Here is a 26,303-nt window from a genome sequence, read left to right as displayed (position 1 = left end):
ACGAGTAATTGCTTGTGGTTATGAAGAATTACAGGGATATAGATGGTGCAGTGGTTTCTGCCTCAGATGGAGAAGTAATCCTGAATCTTTGACCACAGATGTAGGTGTATAAAACTCATGTTTCTGCAGCACGAAACATTTCAGAGAGGAAAGCTGAAGAAGCAAGATGTGTAAAAGAGGACTGGAAACAAAACAAATATATTTGCTGTTCGAATTATGCCATAAGATTGTGGCACTTTTCAAAAGATCTGTTTTACTAAACATAGGTTATGTTGAACCAAAATGAGAACCTGAAATGTTCTAAGTATCAACAAGGGAAACTTACTGGCATCTTCATGGTGTATATTGATGATTTCTAAAGTGATAGTACTTTGGATTTTGAGAAATATGTTATTGATAAAACTAAAGTGGAATTTATGTCCCTGTATACTCTTTAGAATTGTACCATTATGTTTGTACTGCCTCTCTCAATTCCTTCTGCCAAACCGGATCACCACACACATCCCTGTGTGAACTTTTGAAAAACAACTACTTACCACTACACGCTGTTTTCTATTATTAAGACAATTGTTCAATCCAAGCTGACATGGATCCACTATTCAGTAAGCAACAGCTTTTTGAAGGAACTTTTATGCGGTACTTCAAAAGCTTTCTTAATATTCATATTAATAACAACCATAGCTTTTCCTTTTATCATTCAGTGGGTTAATAGTTTTCCTCCAATTGCTGTTACATTTTCAAAAATTATTACTTCGAAAATATTATCTATTACTGTTGTAAAATTGACCAGGTTTTAGAGATTAAGAATTTCTTCACACTCTTTCTTAAATAACAATGTCTTAAGTAACATATTCGCTACTTTCCAAATCTCTGATGCTTTACAGTTATTGAGAAAATAATGGTAGATAATTGCAATGCCTTCCACTATCTCGAAGCTCACTTCCCTTGGCAAACAAAACTGCAGGTTATCCAGGGTAGACAATCTATGCAGTCCATCAGTATAACCAGTACATCCTGTCTGCAGGTTTCATGCTGCATGGATAATGGAAGCTACAGTGACTGGGTATGGGTTTTAGATGAAGGGTGTGCCAGAGTGGACAAGAGAAGGAAGAATGGGGAGTGCGGAGTGTTGGATGAGATGGGTAGATTTGTATTGTGTCTTACACAAAATGTGTGATATACCCCATAAAAGTCATGCTAAAGATGTCACCACAATATTATGGTGTGTGACATAATGGTTTCAATCTCTAGCTCAGTGGAGCTCATTGCTGCAGAGATCTATAGACCAGGTCTTGGTGTATTTAAGACAGAGCTAGAAGGATTCTTGATTACTAAGGAGATCAAGGGTAACAGAGTGAAAGCAGGAGTATAAGGTTGAGAAATATTTCAGTCATGATTGAATGATGGAACAGACTCAATGGGCTGAATGGCCTAAGTTTGCTCCTATATCTTATGGTGGTAGTGAGCTCTGTCCTTTTGCAGCATGACATGCTGAGAGAAATGTGCCACTATACATCTGAATTACTTAATGCTCCCCACTTCCAATCCTGCATGCTTAAACTCTGCCTACTCTCACTGACTGCTCATACAAACTGTATTGCAGCATGGTTAGTATGTTATTGAAGTCTACTGACCTATTTGAAAAGGCTATTTATTGAGCAAGTTAGCACAGTTACCTTGTGCTTTTGCTCTGAATTGGGCAGATGCCAAAATCAGTTACTTGTCCACTACTATTTATTAATGTAGACAATCAGCTGATTTTGGCATGTGCCCACCTAACAAACTATAAAGCTTAGCTTGGGGTATGAGTGGGAAGGTGATGAGCTAGCCACCCCCTATTTGCATGGCCACCACTGAAAGCATGTCAAGTGCAGATACATAAAATCTAAACTTTGGTTTTGATCTGCCAAACATTCTTTCGGTAACAATAAGTATCATGGAAATCTTTGAAGTCTCCAACGCCAGCAAAGATTCTGAGATATTCCTGCAGGATCTCTGGTAGACCAGGAATTGTCCATCAGAAGTTTAAACTTTCCAAGCAATTTCCACATGAGTGGCAGTAGGCATCTTCAGTTATGCATCCAGTCTCTGACCACTTTGAGACTGAAATATTTGACTCACTGGGTTACACACAGAAAATAATTGATTGAATGAAGAATTAGAAGATGCAAAGGGAGCCTTGAGAATGTTTGTTTGGCAACAATCTGACCCTGATGTTTAACTAAAATCAGACAGCTCCTGGCACAAACCAACCAGCAACAGGCAAAAGTGGCTGCAATCTTCAAATCCAGGCTTGATGACTCTGATCCTTCCTGAAACAACATAGTTGAAAACTGCCCTGCTCCATCACTCCTATATAATGAGAAAATGTTGTGCATGTGGTCAGACAAGACTGAACTACAGGACAGACTAAGGCTGAAAGGGTAGCATGAACTTATGAAGAACCACCTTCATCCATAAGGCTTAGAAGAGAGGTCTATGGCATGTCTAATCACAGGCCCATTATCCATGATGAGGTTAAGACACTGAAAGAAGAGTTGTGAATAATAGTGGATATAAATACCAAAACCCTCCCGATCACTCCAAACATCTGTAAAACCTCACAACTAGACTTAGAGAACGATGGCCTTAAGCAGGTTGTTCTACATCTATAAAAGTAAGATGGACCAAGTCATTTAGTTCAAAGACACCTTTGAGAAGGTGGAAGCAAACGTTAGGAGGGTCTTAAGATAAGAAAATGTTGAATTTTTGAAGTTCGAACATCAAATAAGGTACCACCGAAAGTCAAGTGTATTTGCAGAGAGGGTCTTTAAGGGATGATGAGGGGCATTATTTTGACTTCAAGTTTCAAAAGCCTCTTTCTGAAAGTACTTGAGCCAATCATCTGCAATGCATTGGACAGTTACAAAATTGACAGTTGGTCTGGAGGAGTTGTTTCCTCATTCTTATATAATCCATTAGGAGACTTGTGATATCTTGTGTCACGCTGCAGAGAAATTATGATAATTCCGTCGAAAGCCAGTTCCATACTAGAAATGTGGACAATCATGAGCTTGGTGCTGAGAAGAGGTCCCTTAATTCCCTGTTTAATTGTAACCATCTGGGTCACTATCTCCACAAGTACCACAATGGGTGCAGAATGGAGTGTGACAGTAAAAACAATGACTGCAGTTGCTGGAAATCAGATTCTGGATCAGTGGTGCTGGAAGAGCACAGCAGTTCAGGCAGCATTCAAAGTGCAGCGAAATCGACGTTTCGGGCAAAAGCCCTTCATCAGGAACATGAACAGCCTACTTTCCACTTCCTCCTGCACCAGTGAGGCCCAACTCAATCCAATTTGAATTTTTCAAAACATTTGTATTTAAGTTAAAAATCCTGTCAAAGAGCCAAAATTAAAGACATATTTTACCATTTCTTCCAGATACGGTTTTTGGAGCAAACAACAGAGCTGGAAACATTGCTATTAAGAGGAAGAAAAACCTACATGAAATCTTTTGCGTTCCTCATACTGCATGGTTAATAAAACACCCTTGGCAGATAACTCACAGTTTACCCGCCATTGAGAGATCACAATTTTCAAGATAGCTATCTGCACACTTGTACAAACTAATTAATGTATACTTTAATAAATATTAAAAAAGGACTCTGCAACAATTGAGAATATGACTATCATAGTGGTACAAAAAGTACTTATCAAAATAATAATCACTCAAAAAAAATTTGGTGATTTTACCTGTACTCAAAGTAACAGTCACTCTTAAGGAATGCTGGAAGTCTCTCACTTCTTATCCATGAAACACCCTGTTCCTGATCGAGGCACTAAAATTGATAAAATAGTTGTATGGTCAGAGTGGCTTGTTAACCCAGAAAGGTATCTGAAGAAATAAAGGCAAGGCAAGGTAATGTAAAGTCACCATATTCCAAGGGCACCATCACGCTGCTCTCTCATTAGAGATAGATGACTGGTGGTGGTTTAACCTGGTGGCAACTTTACCTGCATGGCCTTGCCCCTTGCCTGAGATCTTCATGGTGGCCTCTGCTGGTACAGGATTTGAACCCACATTTTTGATGTCACTCTGCATTGCAAACTAGCTGTTCAGCCAACTCGGCTAAGAAATATAGACTGCAGTAATGCACAATTTTGATCCAGAGTCGCTTTAAATGGACAGACAATCGTTGATGAGTGATGAATAGTGATCAATACGTTCACCATATCAAAGTGTAAAAAACAAATTATATTAAGTACTAATATACCTGAAGTTGTGCCCAGGATTGCATTTAACACTTCTTCCTGGTACCTGCATAGAACTGGGTAACCGACAAGTAGTCAAGAAATTTCCCCAAGTGCATTTCATTCACCAACCAGTAGTCTGTTCTCATATGGGTGAGAGTAATGGTTCCTCTGGGAGGTACAGCCAGAGCAACATAATAATGAATGTAAGGGCAGAGTGGAAGAAATGAATTGTATTCAGGATAATTTTTTTATACTATTAGCTTTCCAGTCCAATGAAGAAGGGCCTTACTGGAGATTGAGGTGGATCATATTAATCAAAAGTTAATCAACAGATGTCAGCTAATAATATAATTGAAAATCAGACTGAATATAGAAAATTCAGAGGTAATGTGAGAAAGCAAAGAAAAGCAAAGAGTATGAAAATACACTATCAACTGACATAAAAGGGAGTTTAAAGTTTTTTTTAATATATGATTTATAAATAGTAACATGCTGGTGACAGGAGAAGAAAGAGCCAATTAAGGACTGAAAAGGGAACTTGCATATGGTAGCAGAGCGTATGGTAGAAATGCTGATTGAGTACTTTGCAACTATCTTTATCAAGGAAGAAAAAGCATGGTGAAAGAGGATGAAGTTGAGACACTAGATGGGCAGGAAGATGATAAAGAAGAAAGATTAGACAGGGTGGCTGTACCTAAAGTTGATAAGTCACCAGAACTTGGTGATGTGCACTCCAGATATAGTCAGGAAAGAAAAGGTAGAACATTTTGAAACACTGGCCATAAAATGGAAACTCTGCTTAGAAACAGAGCTAGTGCCAGAGAATTGGAAAATTGTAAACTGTTTAAAAAGGGGAAAAAAATAAACTCAACAACTACAGGCCTATCAGATTAACTGGGACAGTGAGAAACTTGCGCAACAATAATTCAGAACAAAATCAACAGTCATTTGGATTGTTGATTTTTGCCAAATGAAGCTGCATCAGAACATTATTTCAATGAGCTAACACATACAACAGCTCAGAGGAACTACGCAGAGCAGAGGAAAATCACCTATACAGTGCATTCCAAAAGAACAGGTACCCAATGAACACAGTCCGTCGATTTCTCAGCAACAAACCCAAACAAGCAGACAAAACACGTCCAGAAACTCTAGCCACTCTCCCCTACATCAAAGATATCTCGGAAACGACTGCCAGACTACTCAGATCCCTTGGCATCATGGTAACCCAGAAACCCACCAACACTCTAAAACAGCAGCTAATGAATTGGAAGGCCCTATACAGACAAGAAGCAAACTAATGTCATTTACAAAATATAGTGCAAGAACTGTAACAATCACTACATTGGACAAACAGGTAGAAAACTAGTCACCAGGATACATGAACATCAACTAGCCAAAAAACGATATGACGCTCTCTCACTAGTATCCTTACATACAGACTTCGACTGGGACAAAACATCCATCCTAGGACAAGCCAAACAGAGACACGGACAAGAATTCCTAGAAGCATGGCATTCCAACTGGAACTCTATCAACAAACATACCGAGTTAGACCCCATCTACCACCCCCTGAGAAAAAGAACAGGAAATGACATCACCACAGGAAATGACATCATCGACCCAACGAAACCTAAACATATAAATAGAAAACAGTAATCATCAGCAGTGCTTCGCCCAGAGGCCCACTGAAGATGTTACCGAGTAGGGTGATGAAACGTCTGGTAATGAACCATCCAGCTCAGCGAGCAAACTTACATCCAGAACCTCAACCTGAGCTCCAAATCTTCCCAAAACTTGCTACTTTCTTACTATTTATATGCCCTGAGAAGACATTGGAATTTCTGTTTATATTTGTTGCTGGATTTTTCTTATAGTTCCTTTTACATTCTCATATTTGCTCTTTCATCTTTCCCCTAAATCGTCAGTACTCCTATTGATTCTGAATTGTATTCTCTGCCTTACATTGGTCATATTTCACAATTCAAAATGAGATTAAGCCCCATCTGCAATGAAAATGGTCAATGATGACAAGATTTCCTTGGCTTCCTGTGCAGCCCTACATAACCCTCAATTATTTTGGCTAACGAAGTATACACCACCCAAACTGCAACTGAAGAAAACATTTTAATAACTTTAACTTTACAAGGTTAAAAATCACACAAATCCAGAGTTTAGGGTTTATTTGGAAGCAGTAGCTAGAACGATCATGTAGTTGTAGTGTCCTGATGAAGGAACAGCGCTTCAAAAGCTAGTGCTTTCAAATAAATCTGTTGGATTTATTTGAAAGCACATGAAAATAAACTTGCAGGGTATTGGGGATGGAACAGGGGAATGGGAATGTTAAAAATGCTCTCAAGAAAGGGCCAGAAAGCTGACTAGATGCAATCGCTAGAGTTGGAAAATCATGCAAAGAAGCCTCTGGAACAATGGAGTGGGTAGGGTTATTTCTGGATAGTTAAAAGGATCACTTTATAACAGTCATGATTTGGAGATGCCGGTGTTGGACTGGGGTGTACAAAGTTAAAAATCACACAATACCAGGTTATAGTCCAACAGGTTTAATTGGAAGCACACTAGTGATTTTTAACTTTATAATAGGTGTGAATTAATGACTATAAGACATACACTACTGAGAGAATTAACTAAAGACATGATGACATGATGAATCATCTGCCTACCTGTACAGTGAAGCTGGTTTCAAAGTTCAGATCCGCAGGGGTGAGGTTTTGAGGAGGATAATTCATTCTGGATTTGTCTGCCCCATGGGAACCAGTGTTCATTGGAGTTAAAGAATGTTCCAAGTTTCTCAAATGTTTTATCAGATTTTTCTTGGCATTATCTACAATTTCAAATACCTCAATTTCTTTGTTAAACCAAATTGGCTTTGGATAATCCTGGTAAACAAAAATGAAGATGATTTAATGCAAAGGTAACTAAACAATTTTTTTTCTCTAAGTAAGCTGACAACTCTCACCAGGATAGTCATGATATGAAGGTGCTGGAGTTGGACTGGGGTTAACAAATTTAAAAAACATACAACACCGCGTTATAGTCCAACAAGTTTATTTGGAATTACTAGCTTTCAGAGTGCTGCTCCTTCATCAGGTAACTAATGGGCAAGGATCATAAGATACAGAATTTATAGCAAAAGATCACAGTGTCATGCATATCAAATGATATATTGAACAAACCTAGATTGCTGTTAAGTCTTTCATCTTTTAGATGAGTTGCAGATTTAATTCATTAATATTTAAATTCCAGAACTTCTTTTAAGTTATATTTTTGAGATAAGTTAAGGTTTTATAAAAAAGGTGAAACCTCAGCTCAGACAATGTATTAAAGGTGTGAAGTTAGAGTCTGTCTGTATCTCAATCTTGAGTCAGACTGGTTCTGTTTCCAAAGTAGGAATTTATACAATGTTATATGGATTGACTGCCTGCATTGATTATTGCAGGTTGTGTGCTATTTGAACAAAAACAGAATGCATGCAAAAATACAACTCTGCAAATACAAACTCACCCCATAGGACAGTCCATAAGACCATAAGACATAGGAGTGGAAGCAAGGCCATTTGGCTCATCGAGTGCACTCCACCATTTAATCATGGCTGATGAGTGTTTCATTGATATACAGGAATGGTATTTCAATGAAGGAAAGATATTTGCCTTGTGATTTTTTGGGAATAAGCAATGAGAAAATGGGAACAATCCTTGGGGCATTAATCTTTTTAAGATATGAAAACTTTTGTTTATTCTCAAGAAAAAAACTATTGGAGGTGGGACAAAAAGCTATTTGACTGGATGAGAGCGCTAGCGTGGAACATCTTGCAATGACACCTCTGAAACAACAAAGTTGGCAAGACTACTTTTAAAATTTAGGGAAAATATTACACTTATATTTCTTGATATGTACAAAGACAACTTTATAGCAGCCTTGTTTTTGGAGAGTCCAGGGATTAAGAGTTAGATGTCTTTGTATCACAGTTTACTTTCATACAAATAGGATAACTTAAATTTGAGAGAGGAAAAGCACTTCTGTTAAGAAATTTTGACTGCCATCATGAATGATTAAAATAATAACTAAAGTGGCTAGGAATATAGGAAGAAGCATCAAATAGTGGGCATGTATAATGCATTTGGTAAAGCCTAGTCCACCAAAGAGACAGCACTAGTTTTTTACATTTAACTGAAGATACTTTCATCAAAATATTAATGTACAATATTATTGACTGGAGATGTGTATGTATCTTGAACTCTTTTCAAAGAACATTTTGCAAAATAATATACACTGGCTATAGCAACAAGAATCTTGCATTTGGCACTAACAAGCTACTTGGATGAAGATACAAAGTCTGCTTTCAAAAATATGGACACATAACACAGATTAAGGAACATGAGATATTGTGTTATAGGTTATCTTTATTAACCCACTCTCAAGCTCACTACATTCATTAATACTGGGTTCCTGTTCATTCATTCATAACCCTTTTCTCACCTGTTATTTACTATAACACTGTTCTATTCATTCATTTATAACACTGCCGTTCTGCAGTACATTTTTCTATCATAAGGTAGACCATAAGAGTAAAAAATGAGGTCTGCAGATGCTGGAGATCACAGTTGAAAATGTGTTGCTGGTTAAAGCATAGCAGGTCAGGCAGCATCCAAGGAATAGGAAATTCGACGTTTCGGGCATAAGCCCTTCATCAGGCTTATCACTTAAAAGATCCTTTCTAATCAAAACAATTCTTTTAATACATTACTGTAATTTCACACCTTATCAGCCCTTGCTACAAGCTGTGTTTATCTCTGAGTAAGTGTAGCAGACAGAACAATATCATTCCCTTCAAGTCTCCACAAAACATTATAATACTAATCAGCTCTTACCAACCACCTCTTGGACCTGAATAGATTCTCCAATTAGTAAGTACCTGTTAAATAACTTTTAACTGGGCCATTATCCCTTCAAGAAATTAACTGACAAAACTGCAAAAATGAAAAACAAATTTCACAACCCTGCTGCGGTAATCAGTTCAGTGTCTTTTATACTTTTATTAAATACAGGTACATTTTTGAACTTACTTAGAGCATATAAGTATAGTAGTTTTACTAACATTTACTAACTTAAAAGACAAAAGGACTAACACCTCTTAAGTATGCAAGCAGATCAGACAGGCATTCTTAATTACATCAAAAGTAGCAGGCAGCACATGTTTTGATCCATCTCCTGTCTCCCAGGACAGAAATCATTCAAACCTTTCTGTACTATAGATAAAACAACGTAACACCACAGTAATGGCATTTTAATATATGTAAGAATGTTGAATAAAGAGGCTTTTGTAAGAACTGTATTTCGGGATTGTGTTGCTGCCTTGAACTTGTCTGTGCTACTGACTAAAAACGGCTATTCTCGCCACTCACAATTCCAGTCATTATTTGAACACAATCCCACAGAAAGAAAGATATTGTAATTGAAACCAGATTGATAGCTTGCACAGAGCCTTTCCCCTCAGTTTCTCTTTTTTTTCTGAAACCTCTTTCATCAATGCATGTGATTAGAAAACTTCCAGGAAGGCCTCATCATCACAGGTGTAGTACACTAAACACTTGGAGGTTGTGTGCAAGTATATTGGAGTTAGTTTTCAATAATGGTAACGGTATATATTTGCACAGTTCAAACGTTTTGTTCATAATCTTTGCACTTTTACTTTTATGCTTTTACTTGCCACAAAATGTTTTTTTATTTGTCACTAAAGGAATGTAACTGATTTGTTTCTAATACAGGGTGTACATAATTTGTACATACTGTATATGGTAATACCTCCTACATTTTTAAATTCAAACTTTGTTTTGGTCAGTGGAGGAACAGAACAAGGAAAGGAATCAGTTCACTCTTCCTATCTTGGGACATAACAACAAATATGCTGAGGACACTGCTTCAGCTGGTCGTCACCTCTCTTGATCCCTCCACTGTTGTGAAAAACTTTTTCTGCATCTGGCACTAAACTGAGTGAGCAGAAATCTTCTCCAATTCAGTAAAAAGAAACCTATTACTTTTGGTCCCTGTCTCAAACAGTGATCCAGACCACTGATGCCTGAAGAAGGGCTCATGCCCGAAACGTCAATTGTCCTGCTCTTTGGATGCTGCCTGACCTGCTGCGCTTTTCCAGCAACACATTTTCAGCACTGACGCCATCCCTTTTCCAGGGAAGTCTAAGATAAAGTCAGTTTGTTTGCAACTTTGGTTTGATGGTAGGGCATTAGCAAGGATGCAGAAAGCAGAGTCTTAGGAATAAGGAACCTTTGTTCACTAAAAAGGTTAGGGCGGCACGGTGGCACAGTGGTTTGGGCGGCACGGTGGCACAGTGGTTAGCACTGCTGCCTCACAGTGCCTGAGACCCGGGTTCAATTCCCGACTCAGGCGACTGACTGTGTGGAGTTTGCAGATTCTCCCCGTGTCTGCGTGGGTTTCCTCCGGGTGCTCCGGTTTCCTCCCACTGTCCAAAGATGTGCGGGTCAGGTGAATTGGCCATGCTAAATTGCCCGTAGTGTTAGGTAAGGGGTAAATGTAGGGGTATGGGTGGGTTGCGCTTCGGCGGGTCGGTGTGGACTTGTTGGGCCGAAGGGCCTGTTTCCACACTGTAAGTCTAATCTAAACAGAAGTCGGATCTGTTCGCCTTGGAGAAGAAAGGTTGCAAAACGATTTCACGGAGGTGTTCAGAATCATGAAGCTACCGGCCAGAGTAGATGGAGGGAAGCTGTTCTCATTCCGAAAGAAAATGAAACAGTTAAGTCCACTTGGCATTGACCTTGGCACTGGAAAAGACAAAGACAAATCCACTAGCTCTGCAACATTTTCCTTCTGAGGTTTGCTCCAAAATTGGAAGAGCAGACTTACAGTCTAATCATGTAAACACCTGATATGTTGTACTCAAATCCTACCTTACAGACAATGTCCATGACACAACGATCACCATCTCTGGGCTATCATATTCCACTGACAGTACAGGCTCATTAGCGGTGACAACACTGTACTATACAGTTAGGAAGGAGTTGCCTTAAGAGTCTTCAACACTGATCCGGATCTCATGAAGTCTCAAGGCATCTGGTCAATCAGCGAAAGGAAACCTCCTGTAGACTGGACGCATCCTAGCAGAGCGCTTTAGGGAACATCTCTGGGATACCCACACCAATCAACCACACCGCCCTGTGGCCCAATATTTCAACTCCCCCTCCGACTCTGCTGAGGACATGGAGGTCCTGGGCCTCCTTCACCACCACTCCCTCACCAACAGACGCCTGGAGGAAGAACGCCTCATCTTCCACCTCAGAACACTTCAACCCCAGGGCATCAATGTGGACTTCAACAGTTTCCACATTACCCTTGCCCCCACCTCACTCCAGTTGCAAACTTCCAGCTCAGCACTGTCTCCATGACTTGTCCTATCTGCCTATCTTCTTTTCCACCTATCCACTCCACCCTCCCCCCACCCGACCTATCACCTTCATCCCCTCCCCCACTCACCTATTGTATTCTATGCTACTTTCTCCCCACCCCCTCCCTCCTCTCACTTATCCCTCCACCCTTCAGGCTCTCTGCCTGTATTCCTGATGAAGGGCTTTTGCCCGAAACGTCGATTTCGCTGCTCCTCGGATGCTGCCTGAACTGCTGTGCTTTTCCAGCACCACTCTAATCTAGAATCTGATTGCCAGCATCTGCAGTCATTGTTTTTAACCTATCTATTATGTTGCCCCATCCCAATGAATCAGTGCTCCTCAATGCTGAAAACTAATTGGAAGAAAATGGCAAGCATGGCGATGAGTGGTTCTGGAGACAGAAGTAGAGAATGATGGATGAGGGAGGATCAGGATAGACATAAGATAGTGAGCAGAAGGGTCAGGAGAATGAAGTGGAGAATGGGAGGATTGTTGGAGGATAGAAGGGGTAGGGAGCGGTAGTGAGTGTTATGGTGTGTGGGAGGAGGTGAGGAGGCAGCACACCACAGTAGTAAATAATGATTAGTACTACTGGCAAATTTTTCAAATTTACAGACCCCTTCAAAATGAAAATACTTCCTTCGAACGCTCTTTAAAGTGAGATTGATGTAAGTTTTATTTTGTCTTTTCTTTCAAGCCTGTGAAATATACACCTCTGATGTATCAAGTGAATTCTTTGGCCAGGCTTTCTCGAAATTATTTGCATTTGCAAGTTCATTTTGCACCTGGTTTTAACAGGAAAAATAAATCAAAATGGACAACTTTGATGAATTCCAAGGGGTGCGCTTTTATCTTCATTTTGTCAATGTGGATGTATTTAAAAGGGGTATACAAACAATGCTCAAATTTCCTCTTTTTTGTAACCTAGTTATAATATTTTACAAGTATTGGAGTTGTTGAGGCCCAAATGAGATCATTTTCCCTAATGCCTTTCCATCACAACATCATTTTCAAATACTGCCAATGTTTCCTTTTGATATTTTAGCATGAAAGGTGCCAAATTAAGTTGACAACATCTTTTGTGTCTTTGTGGTAGTATACTTTTTACAATGGTTTTTACTTTTATTCTTTTTATTTATTCTTCATTCAATGGGTGAGATACTAAATGAATATTTCACGTCAGTATTCATTGTGGAGAAGGACCTGGAAGGTAGGGAACTTGGGGAAAGAAATAATGATGTCTTGAAAAGAGTTCATATTACAGAAGAGCAGGTACTCGAGGACTTAACATGCATAAAGGTAGATAAGTCCCTGGGGCCTGATCTGGAGTTTCCCAGAACTCTGTGGGAAGCTATGTAAGAGATTGTGGGGCTCCTTGCTGAGATATTTTCATCATCAACAGCGACGGGTGAATAGCTGGAAAATTTGAGGGTGGCTAATGTGATACCATTATTTTGGAAAGCTTATAAGGAATGGTCAGGGAACTATAAATCAGTGAGCCTTGTGTCAGTGGTGGATAAATTGTTAGAGGAAATTCAGAGGGACAGGATTTATCAGCATTGGAAAGGCAACGACTGATTAGTGATGGTCAACATGGCTTTGTGCATGGGAAATCATGTCTCACCAACTTGATTGAGTTTTTTGAAGAGGTAACAAAGAAAATTGATGAAGGCAGAGCAGGAATGTTGTCTATATGCATTTCAGCAAAGCATTTGACAAAGGTTCTACATGGTAGACTGGTTAGTAAGATTAGATTACACGGGATCTAGTGGGAGCTAGCCAAATGGATACAAAATTGACTTGAAGGTAGGAGACAGAGGGTGATGATATAAGGTTCCTTTTCGGACTATACGCCTGTGACCAGTGGTATGCCACAAGGATTGGTGCTTGGTCAACTGATTTTTGTCATTTATATGAATGATTGGATGTAAATATATGAGGCATGGTTAGTGGGTAAGTTTGCAGATGACACCAAAATAGATGGTGTAATAGATGATGAAGAAGATTATCTCAGAGTAGAACGGGACTTTTATTAGATAGGCCTATGGGCTGAAGAGTGGCAGATGGAGATTAATTCAAATAAATGTGAGGTGTTGCATTTTGGTAAGGCAAATCAGGGCAGGACTAACATGGTTAATGCCTTACAGAGTAGGGCCCTGGGGAGTGCAGGTGCATATGTCCTTGAAGGTGACTTCACAGGTAGACAGGGCAGTGAAGAACGCATTTGGCACGCTTGTCTTCATTGGTCAAAACATTGAGTGTAGGAGTTGGGAGGTAATGTTGTGACTATATGGGACATTAGTAAGGCCACTTCTAGAATACTGCATATAATTCTAGTTGCCCTTCTATAGGAAGGATGTTGTTAACCTTGAGAGGGGTGCAGAAAAGATAATATAAGGATAGTGCCAGGACTGAACAATTTGAGTTGTAGGGAAAGGCCGAATAGGCTGGGGCTTTTTTCCCTGGAGTACCAGAGGCTGAAGGGTGACCTTACGGAAATTTATAAAATCATGAGGGGCATGGATAAGGTGAATATCCAAGGCCTTTTTCTCAGGTAGCGGAGTCCAAGACTAGAGAGCATAGGTTTAATATGAGAAGGAAGAACTTTAAAAGGGCTGGAGGGGTAACTTTTTCACACACTGGGTGGGTTGTGTATGGCCTGAGCTGCCAGAGCAAGTGCTGGAGGTGGGTACAATCACAACATTTAAAAGGCATCTGCATGGATATATGAATAAGAGGGGTTTAGAGGGATACATGCCAAATGCTAGCAAATCGGGCTAGGTCAGACTGGGATATCTGGTCAGCAGTAACGAATTGGGCCGAAGTGTCTGTTTGTGTGCTGTATAACTCTATGACTCTGAGTTCAGGTTTGAACAGATGCAGAACCCCTATTTATATTATATGGCTCAGATTCAACTGGAAAGGTGGCCATCCTATTTCGGAGAAAGTGCTGCACATTTACATCACTCAAAACTTAAAAATGTATAATATTTATACCACAGGTTGTGGATAATCTCTGCCCTATATGTTCAGGAAGTTCAGCAAGGTTCACAAATGTTCACCTTGCAAAGTAAGTTTGAGACTGGTCCTAGACTAAATGTCAATCTACTTTCCAAGTGAGTCTTGCTGCACATTGTTCAGATTGAGCCAAAACTATGAATTTACAATTTAGATTTAAGCTTTATCAGGAAGTGAAAATGACCACTTTTTAATTTTGACATGTCGCTATACATGAATACGCTGGATAAAAAAGGATTGTTTTGTAAAATCTACAACGAGCCTTAAAAGAAGTAGATGTTATTGTAAGACAAATATGAAAGCCACATTCTGCAACTGCATTGGTTGATCTGCTTATGTCATTTTCATAATTGGAGTAAAACATGAGCATATCTATGACAATCAGCACAAACTACAGAGCATTCGAACCACCATCAAGAAATTACTTACAAATAGGCTGAGAAATACATTGAAATAATCCACCAGGAGATCATCTGTTACCAAGTAATCTTCCTGGAAGTTACAAAAGAAAGAATTATAAATGACAAGGGTAAAATTCTCTCTTTCTCTCTCTCTGTCTCTCTCTCTCTCCCACCTCTCTTTCCCTCTCCCCCACCTTGCCACCATTCTTTGTTCAGTTGTAATGGTCTCCTGTGCTAAATGTTCATTCCAGTATCTCAATGAATGAATGAACATACAAAAATCTAAGCACTCATTTTAAAAGACCATTTATAGAAAGGACATTTTGAGCACAATGAGGTGTGGGCTGTTTGACTCTGGAATCTTTAAATATATTCATTCATGTGATGAAGGGATCACTGGTTAGGTGAGCCTTTATTGTCCATCCTTAATGGCCAGATAACTAAGTGACTTGCTGGACCATTTCAAAGGGCCAATGAGAATTATCCACATTACAAAAGAGCCATGTGTAGGCTAGACTAGACCATAATGACTCAGATAGGTTCTTACAATAATTGGCAAATGTTATATGGTCACCAGTAGCTTTTATTCCAAATGTTAATGAATTCAAATTTCACCATCTGCCATGGTAAGATTCAAACTTATTCCTCAGAGCGTTAGTTGAGATTTTGGATTACTAGAACAGTGATATTACCACAACACTCCCCCCTCCCCCTACATGTCTCTCACTTTTGAGTCCACCAGTATCAGAGAGATACATTGAGCCAGATTTTCCGAGAACTGGCAATCTCCTACATTGGAAACAAGTTTAGAGTAGTGCTGAAAAGCACAGCAGGTCAGGCAGCAGCCGAGGAGCAGAAAAACCGACGTTTCAGGCAAAGGCCTTCATCAGAAATTAAGCTCATCTGATGCTGCCTGACCTGCTGTGCTTTTCCAGCACTATTCTAATCTTGAATCTAATCTCCAGCGTCTGCAGTACCCACTTTTGCCTAATCTCCTACATTGGCCCTTCCTTGTTATGAAAGAAGGAGGCACCTTTCATAGAGGAGATTGGCTCAGGCCTCCTTAGGAAATATGGAACCATACTTCTGTTTTGACAGTTCCACGTAGCACAGAACTGTCAAATGACAAACCATGCACACTTTTCATAGCAGTCAGCTGCAATATTCTGTCTTTGAAGATCCTGACAGCCACTTTGAGAACTGCTTTCAAACCACAAGTAAATAAGGCAAGTGTGATGATGGGGTACAGGGAGGGAAGTTTGCCAGATGGGTAGATGGGAAAGGGTGCCAAGTAAGCATGGTGACAGAGAAAAACATCTTTAAACTGAATATTTTCTAATCAACCTGTTCAGGGATGTTATTACACAGCTCTGGAGTTGGTGGGACTTGAACATAGACCTTCTGGCTCCAAGGTAGGGATATTATCATTGCCCCACAAGATATCCTCTAACACCTTTAACTAGATTTTTAAAAAATTCAACTTGTACAGCGATCTTATACATATACCATTAACCAAAATGAACTAATTAATAACCAATATCTTATTACTTCATAAATATGCAAAACATAAATATAATGATTGACAGGAAAAAAAGCAGTTTTGTATCACCAGTCCAACTCATCTATTTGATAGTATGCACTCTTAACTAAACAAGGAAAGATATACTGACATTGGAGATGGTCCAGAGAATGTTCATTAGGCTGAGGTGAGGTATGGGGGACTGATTTATAAGGAGATCTTTGAGGAGATTGGGTCTATACTCATTTCAATATTGGAGTATAATAGATGATCTGATTGAAACGAAAACAGAAATGGCAGGAAAATCTCAACAGGTCTGAGGAGAGAAATCACAGTTAGGGATCAAGTGACCCTACTTCAGAACTGATGATAGCTTGGAAAATGCTGGTTTATGTGCAGACGATAGGGTGGGGGGAGCAGATATGGAGTAAATGATAAGTGGAGATGGAGCCCAAAGAGAGAGAAGAATAGTTGGACGGACAAAGGGGTTGGTAACGGTCAGCCTAGGAGCACTAATGGGGATTATTACTAGATAACAATGGGTTGTTATCATACAGGATTTGACAGGGTAGATGCGGGAAGGCTGTTTCCCCTTGGAAGAGAGTTTACGACCAGATGGCATAATCTCAGAATATTTAAGACACAGATAAGGAAGAGTTGCTTTTCTCAGAGGGTTGTGAATATGTTAAATTCTTTACATAGAGCGTTGCTGAAGCCAGAACATTAAGTGTATTCAAGCTGAGATAAACATAATTTTAATCTGAGAGGGAATCAATGGTTATGGGGAAATGGCAGGAAAATGGAGTTGAGGATCATCAACCGTGATCACACTGAATGGCAGAGCAGACTTGACGGGCTGAGTGTCTTATATCTGGTCCTATGTCTTATTGTCTTATTCTGGTTCTCAGCTAAAAATTCCTCAAACCTATTGGCCAATTGCAAAGTCGGAGGTTCTTCCACTTCCTGGGTCCCATACCTGCTCTACTCATAGTCACAGCCTCTCATGTCTGAACACTGATCAAATCAGAAGACTACACCATAAAGAGGAGGGTCCCTGATGTGCTGCAGTGTGTGCAGCTCAACCTCCAAATCATAAACTCTAAGCCAAAGTTCCACAAGCCACAAACTCTCATCACAGAATTGTTAATACTGCATCACATCACTCTAGCATCAAGGAGTTCCCACATCCAGGGACCTGGCCTGATTTATTGGGATTCTATCAACATCCTCTCGGCAAGATTGCAGATTTAGGACCATTCCTAATTTAGTCTGTGCAACATCCAACTCTACATATGTAAACACTCCTTACATATATTTAAAAGCTCTGGCCCAAGATCAAAATTTGAATTCCTTCATAATTTTACCTATCAGAAACTTGTTAAATGCTTCCCAAGAGGGAATTATCTACACGCATTAAGAAAATTCCTTCTAGTTCTGGCTTTAGCAGAATACAACCAATAGGACAGACCTAACTGAAAACAAATCACACCTGGGAGACATAATTTGGCCCCATAGAGGCTTGCTTAGCCACCATGTAACGGACGTTTTAAAAATAATTTGTTTTGAAATTATTCTCTTTGCAAAGATATTGTTTTGGCATCATTGGACGTACATTCCCTGGAATATCAAAGTGCTTGAGAAAGGCTCATACTTACTATTCCCCCTGCTCAGTCTATTCTTATTTCCTGAGTAGGTTGTTGATCAAGTCCCTGGACTTCATGTCAGGCCTTAGTTTTACTTGCACCACTGACACCACTTGCTCTGTACATATTCATCTATATGACACTATTGACAATCCTTTACATGATACCTCTATAAACTCTTGCTAACTCACAGGATTTTTTTTTGATTAGATTAGATTACTTACAGTGTGGAAACAGGCCCTTCGGCCCAACAAGTGCACACCCACCCGCCGAAGCACCACCCACCCATACCCCTACATTTATCCCTTACCTAACACTACGGGCAATTTAACATGGCCAATTCACCTGACCCGCACATCTTTGGACTGTGGGAGGAAACTGGAGCACCCGGAGGAAACCCACGCAGACACGCCTGAGTCGGGAATTGAACCCAGGTCTCAGGCGCTGTGAGGCAGCAGTGCTAACCACTGTGCCACCGTGCCGCCCACTGTGTCTCCTTTACCAATTTAGCACTTAACTTGTTGGTAGCCACTGGAGCTTCTCTATTGTAAAGAATATTTCTGGTGGCTCTCTTGACCAGTTCTTTGATCCTTGCTATTGTTAAGTTTCTTCTCTTACTAGACCTCCTGTCACTGTCTGGACTAACACTGCTCGATCTGTTTCCCCTTGCAACCAGACTTCCTTTCACAAGGTCTCAATCTTTTCTTACAGCTTTGTCTAAACTTGAATGTCATTTACTGGCTTTCCACATTTTTACTTCATTCTAATATTCTTCAGATCTGATATTCTGCCCCTTGTGTGTTCAGCCAGTTTTTGTACTACTCTGGGAGCTTTTCTACCCTTCTAACTCACTCCTGTTTTATCTGGTTTTGTCAGTTTAGTTAGTCTCAACTTTTGATGTTAGATCTTTGTGATAGTAGCCTTATCCTGATTGTCACTATCAATTGGTTCACTCTGTTAGCCTATTATCTGCAACAATCTCTTCTCCATAAAGGTCCAATTTTGTATGAATGCATGTATATATTGCAGATTCAGTTACACGTAAGCATATCTGATGGAATCAGTGCAAGTACGTCATATTGAATACACTTGAATAGATGGTTACCATGTTCAAGATTATCATTTTGCTATCAGTGTCTGTCACGTTTCCTGGGTCACACCATTACTTTTATCCTTTCCTCTTGAAATGTCTTCCCAGGATAAAAATAACTTTAAACAGCCTGATTAGAATATCCCAAAGCTCTTCTGAGCATAAGCAGCATTCAAGTGTTCTGCAAAAGCTGAGTGAATTCTAATCCCTGTGAAAGCTCAGGGGTGGTTTATGTGACTTAAGGTATTTTCAGATTCCTACCATAAGTTAATTGACAGGTGTTGTAAAGAGCAACTATCTGAAGTTTGATTTTTTTGCATGTACTGCTAATGCTAAAAGAGTTGTCAATTCTAAAATTCAGTATATCATTTTTCAGAACATTTTGTCAATCACAATTTTTCTCACAAATCCCATAATTATAAGGACTTTCTGCTGTTGTGTGCATTGCTTCAATGTTCAGACTTTCACACATACTCCTGAATTCTTTATTGGCAAATTCTCCTCCATTATCCATTAAGAATTTAGCCAGTGCTTCCAACCCTGATCCACCTTCCCATTATTTTGTATGTAATTTTCTTCTTCTGTTTAATGTTGACAGATTAATTCTAGTCACTATGTCCACAAAATGTAGAAGAAAAATATTTTTGTGTTAACCCAAATCTTGAGGTCCATTATTACATTTGGATTAAGTTTTACAGCAGTGGGAGATTTACCTCAGGTCATGATGGTGCTCTCCAATTGTTTTTGACAAACATCACATCTTTTATGAATAGTTTTGATATATTCAGTAAGTTTCTCACCTAGTATCACTGTATCCTTTGTTTTGAAAATGCTTTTTATTTAACACTGACTGGAAAACTTCCGTTTTGAACTATGTTAGAAAATTAATTTATTTCAAATTTCATGGCCATATCTGCAGAGGTTGCTTTTAAAAAGTATGTAATTGTACGTTTGCTGTGGACATTGGAGTTTTTATTTATCATTTTTTAAAACCCTATAAATCATATGACAAGCTACTGCTTGCTTTGCTGTAGACCATTGCTAGGTCTGATTTTCCAACAGGTTTAACTGGAAGCAGTAGCTTTCAGAGCGTTGCTCATCTCCTGATGAAGCAGCAGTGCTCTGAAAGCTAGTGCTTCCAGAAGCTAGTATTTCCAGTTAAGCCTGTTGGACTATAACCTGGTGTTGTGCAATTTTTAACTTTGTACACCCCAGTCCAATACCAGCATCTCCAAATCATTGCTTGAAGAAGTTCTCGTTTTGTATGGTTCAGTTCAAGGAAAGCCGAAGAACGACAAGTGTTGTTAAGAACAAATTGCCGACTGATAATCCTCGCTTCTGAAAAAAAACCATCTTGTTGCATTCAGGATGGAACCTACTTGTTCTTTAGAAAGAGTGATTCAGAAACATCTCAAGATCACATTTCTTCAACATGGTGTCTGCAAAACTTCATAGACAACTGTGAGTGATTAGTGACTTGACCATATGTGCCAGAACATCAGAGCAACAAACTCAGGAACATTGTGTACTTTATTCTTTTGCTGAAAAACATCTAATGGCCAAAGTGATCATTTTCTCCTTAGAAAGAAAATCTCTGCAAAGAATTTTTTTTCCTCTTTCTCCAAAAATTGTATATTTGCAAGTGTGTTTTGGGAACATTGAGTATTTATAATTTGATTTACCATTGTGTGTTGTTATAGACCAGAACAAATCCCCTCAAAATATATTTAAAAGATAGTTTTGAAATAAATTTTTTCTTATGTTAAAGGTAAGTGTAAGATTTTGCATTCCAGAAGCAATTCAACTGGTAAAACTACGAGATATGAAGCAAAACACACTTCATTTATACATTATAAGTAAAATACAACAAAAGAAAGAAGTAATTGGAATAACAACTTTATTGGAAAACTTAACAAAATAATAGATAATTAAGTATTATTAATTACCTGTTCCAAAATAATAACACCCCATAAACACAACCTTGAAAAAAGGCAAATTCTGTAAAATAGATAGTCTCACATACAACTCTAATCCAGGAGGAAAAACATCCAAGAGAAAACTCAGAGAGAGAGAGAGAGAGAGTAGCAAGTTGAGATACACTGCAGCTTCCACCCAGCTTCAAGACCCAGCAATAGCTGCTATTGAAAAATGAAATCTAAAAATCTTGGTTCTGTGGGAGCTTGAACCCACCCATTTAGACGACTTCTATTGTTTACTCTTGTGGTTCTGTGCAGATTGCTCTGCGTCTCTACCTGAAAACCTGTCTTCAAATAAAACCAGGACAAAATACACTTTGTAAAGAAATAGTATCATAACAGTGTGTAAACCTATGATTGCAACATTATTGAATAAATTTTTCATTGATAACAAATCAAAGTTTGTTCTTACTAAGAAACCTGGTCAGTAGATCTTACTGTTTAAAACCTGATTGGTAAGATATTTTCTTAGTTATCTTGGTAACTGAACAAATATTTTCATTTTACACAGTGACACGTGGAGGTATGGGACCAGTGAGTTTTCTCCAGCATTGTTCTGAACATGTGTTACAGTAACAAAATGGATTTTCAAACGGTTAATGTAGTTTTGAAATAATTTGCTTCTTCCCCTTTAAATCCCCATCCTTAAATGCCAATGTACATTCTTAATCGAAAAGTGAGGCCTTGTTATGGGAATGTGATAGTGTCCCATGACAGCTACTTCTGGGTCTATGGGTGAGTCCTTTCAAGCTTTCAAAAACCAGTTTCTGACCATGATCGATATCTGGGTCATTAACATTGTTAGGGCTGGGTTAGAAAGTAAAACTACGTAACTTGTCAATTTGTAGCACTGGTTTCAAATGAAACATAATGTGCATGAGCAAAACAAATAAAAAGTCCAAACTGTGTAAACTGCAAATCTATATTTTTCCCGAGGTCAATCATTTTATCTTGGTCCAGACTTTCCATTTGGGTCTTTCACATGGATGATTTACTTAAAGTCAGAGTCATAGAGATGTACAGCATGGAAACAGACCCTTCGGTCCAACCCGTCCATTCCCACCAGATATCCCAACCCAATCTACTCCCACCTGCCAGCACCCGGTCCGTATCCCTCCAAACCCTTCCTATTCATATACCCATCCAAATGCCTTTTAAATGTTGCAATTGTACCAGCCTCCACCACATCCTCTGGCAGCTCATTCCATACACATGGCACCCTCTGCGTGAAAAGGTTGCCCCTTAAGTCTCTTTTATATCTTTCCCCTCTCACCCTAAACCTATGCCCTCTAGTTCTGGATTCCCCGACCCCAGGGTAAAGGCATTGCCTATTTATCCTCTCCATGCCCCTCATAATTTAGTAAACCTCTATAAGGTCACCCCTCAGCCTCCGACGCTCCAGGGAAAACAGCCCCAGCCTGTTCAGCCTATCCCTGTTGCTCAGATCCTCCAACCCTGGCAAAATCCCTGTAAATCTTTTCTGAACCCTTTCATGTTTCACAACATCTTTCCGATAGGAGGGAGACCAGAATTGTATACAACATTCCAACAATGGCCTAACCAATGTCCTGTACAGCCGTAACATGACCTCCCAACTCCAGTACTCAATACTCTGACCAATAAAGGAAAGCATACCAAACACCTTTTTCACTATCCTATCTACCTGCGACTCCACTTTCAAGGAGCTATGAACCTGCACTCCAAGGTCTGTTTGTTCAGCAACACTCCCTAGGACCTTACCATTAAGTCTATAAGTCCTGCTAAGATTTACTTTCCCAAAATGCAGCACCACTCATTTAGTTGAATTAAACTCCATTTGCCACTTCTCAGCCCATTGGCCCATCTGATCCAGATCCTGTTGTAATCTGAGGTAACCCTCTTCGCTGTCCGCTACACCTCCAATTTTGGTGTCATCTGCAAACTTACTAACTGTACCTCTTATGCTCACATCCAAATCATTTATATAGACGACAAAAAGTAAAGAGCACAGTACTGATCCTTGTGGCACTCAACTGGTCACAGGCCTCCAGTTTGAAAAACAACCCTCCACCACCACCCTCAGTCTTCTACCTTTGAGCCAGTTCTGTATCCAAATGGCTAGTTCTTCCTGTATTCCATGAGATCTAATCTTACTAATCAGTCTCCCACGGGGAACCTTGTCGAATGCCTTACTGAAGTCCACACAGATCACATCTACTGCTGTGCCCTCATCAATCTTCTTTGTTACTTCTTCAAAAAACTAAATCAAGTTTATGAGACATGATTTCCCATGCACAAAGCCATATTGACTATCCCAAATCAGTCCTTGCCTTTCCAAATATGTGTACGTCCTGTCCTGCAGGATTCCCTCCAACAACCACTGACTTCAGGCTCACTGGTCTATAGTTCCCTGACTTGTCTTTACCGACCTTCTTAAACAGGGGCACCACGTTAGCCAACCTCCAGTCTTCCGGCACCTCACCTGTGACTATCGATTATTTCAGCAGGAGGCCCAGCAATCACTTCTCTAACTTCCCACAGAATCCTAGGGTACACCTGATCAGGTCCTGGGGATTTATCCACCTTTATGCATTTCAAGACATCCAGCACTTCCTCCTCTGTAATCTGGACATTTTGCAAGATGTCACCATCTATTTCCCTGCAGTCTATGTCTTCCATATGCTTTTCCACAGTAAATACTGATGCAAAATATCCATTTAGAATTTTCCCTATTTCCTGTGGCTCCACACAAAGGCCGCCTTGCTGATCTTTGAGGGGCCCTATCCTCTCCCTAGTTACCCTTTTGTCCTTAATATATTTGTAAAACCCCTTTGGATTCTCCTTAATTCTATTGCCAAAGCTATCTCATGTCCCCGTTTGCCCTCCTGATTTCCCTCTTAAGTATACTCCTACTTTCCTTATACTCTTCTCAGGATTCACTCGATCTATCCTGTCTATACCTGACATATGCTTCCTTCTTTTTCTTAACCAAATCCTCAATTTCTTTAGTCACCCAGCATTCCCTATACCTACCAACCTTCCCTTTCACCCTGACAAGAATATACTTTCTCTGGATTCTTGTTATCTTATTTCTGAAGGCTTCCCATTTTCCAGCCGTCCCTTTACTTGCAAACATCTGCCCCCAATCAGCTTTCGAAAGTTCTTGCCTAGTACCATCAAAATTGGCCTTTCTCCAATTTAGAACTTCAACTTTTAGATCTGGTCTATCCTTTTTCATCACTATTTTAAAACGAATAGAATGATGGTCGCTAGCCCCAAAGTGCTCCCCCACTGACACCTCAGTCACCTGCCCTGCCTTATTTCCCAAGAGTAGGTCAAGTTTTGCACCTTCTCTGGTAGGTACATCCACATCCTGAATCAGAAAATTGACTTGTACACACTTAAGAAATTCCTCTCCATCTAAATCTTTAACACTATGGCAGTCCCAGTCGATGTTTGGAAAGTTAAAATCCCCTACCATAACTACCCTATTATTCTTACAGATAGCTGAGATCTCCTTACAAGTTTGTTTCTCAATTTCCCTCTGACTATTGGGGGTCTATAATACAATCCCAATAAGGTGATCATCCCTTTCTTATTTCTCAGTTCCACCCAAATAACTTCCCTGGATGTATTACCGGGAGTACCCTCCCTCAGTGCAGCTGTAATGCTATCCCTTATCAAAAATGCCACTCCCCCTCCTCTCTTGCCTCTCTTTCTGTCCTTCCTATAGCATTTGTATCCTGGAACATTAAGCTGTCAGTCCTGCCCATCCCTGAGCCATGTTTCCGTAATTGCTATGAAATCCCAGTACCATGTTTCAACCATGCCCTGAGTTCATCTGCCTTCCCTGTTAGGCCCCTTGCATTGAAATAAATGCAGTTTAATTTATTAGTCCTACCTTGTCCCTGCTTGCCCTGACTGTTTGACTCACTTCTGTTTTCAGCTGTACCCGTCTCAGATCCATCTCTTTCTTCACTATCTCCCTGGGTCCCACCCCCCCACCTTACTAGTTTCAATCTTCCCAAGCTGTTCTAGCAAATTTCCCTGCCTGTATATTAGTCCCCTTCCAATTCAGGTGCAATCCGTCCTTCTTGTACAGGTCACTTCTACCCCAAAAGAGATTCCAATGATCCAAAATTGTGAATCCTTCTCCCATATACTAGCTCCTCAGTCATGCATTTATCTGCTCTATCCTCCTATTCCTGCCCTCACTAGCTCATAGCACTGGGAGTAATCCAGATATTACTACCCTTGAGGACCTCCTTTTTAAATTTCTGCCTAACTCTCTGTAATCTTCCTTCAGAATCTCAACCTTTTCCCTTCCACTGTCATTGGTTCCAATGTGGACAATGACCTCCTGCTGGCCCCTCTCCCCTGTGAGAATATTCTGCACCCTCTCTGAGATATCCTTGATCCTGGCACCAGGGAAACTACACACCATTCTGCTTTTTCTCTGCTGGCCACAGAAAGATCTGACTGTACCTCTGACTCCTGAATTCCCTAACACAATTGATCTTTTGGAAGCCGACGTACCCCTGGTTGCATTAGAGCCAGTCTCAATACCAGAAACTTGGCTGCTCGTGCTACATTCCCCTGAGAATCCATCACCCCCTACATTTTCCAAAACAACATACCTGTTTGAAATGGGTATATCCACAAAAGACTCCTGCACTAGCTGCCTACCTCTCTTACCCTTCCTGAAGTTAACCCATCTATGTGACTGTATCTGAGACGTTCCCCTCTTAGTATAACTGCCATCCATCACATACTGTTGCTGTTGCAAATTCCTCATTGCTTCTATTTGTCTCTCCAACCGACCCACTCGATCTGATAAGATTTGCTAACAGTTAAAAAATGATATTTCACTGATATTACAATAACACTTCTAAAATCATTTATCCCTGCTCTATTATACTGCCATCACAAAAAAAAGGAATAGTAATTCCACATGTAGTCATCACCAAGTCTGAAAAAAGATAATGATCATATTCTTTGACCTTG

General features: G+C 39.8%; 1 protein-coding gene across 1 annotated transcript in view; it reads right to left on the bottom strand.

Annotated features, from left to right (window-relative positions):
• The window catches only part of LOC132815177 (regulator of G-protein signaling 22-like), a 145,131-nt gene that overhangs the window by 105,508 nt on the left and 13,320 nt on the right, over positions 1–26,303 (bottom strand). The window contains exons 2-4 of the mRNA XM_060823991.1: positions 15,121–15,183; positions 6,916–7,131; positions 3,734–3,819 (exon numbers count right to left, since the gene is read on the bottom strand). Coding sequence (XP_060679974.1) covers positions 3,734–3,819; positions 6,916–7,131; positions 15,121–15,183 — 365 coding nt within the window. The remainder of the gene's footprint in view (positions 1–3,733; positions 3,820–6,915; positions 7,132–15,120; positions 15,184–26,303) is intronic.

Source organism: Hemiscyllium ocellatum, chromosome 4, assembly GCF_020745735.1.
Source record: "Hemiscyllium ocellatum isolate sHemOce1 chromosome 4, sHemOce1.pat.X.cur, whole genome shotgun sequence".
Classification (NCBI taxonomy): domain Eukaryota; kingdom Metazoa; phylum Chordata; class Chondrichthyes; order Orectolobiformes; family Hemiscylliidae; genus Hemiscyllium; species Hemiscyllium ocellatum.
The sequence above is the reverse complement of the archived record's forward strand: the minus strand, read 5'-3'. Positions and strand labels throughout refer to the sequence as shown.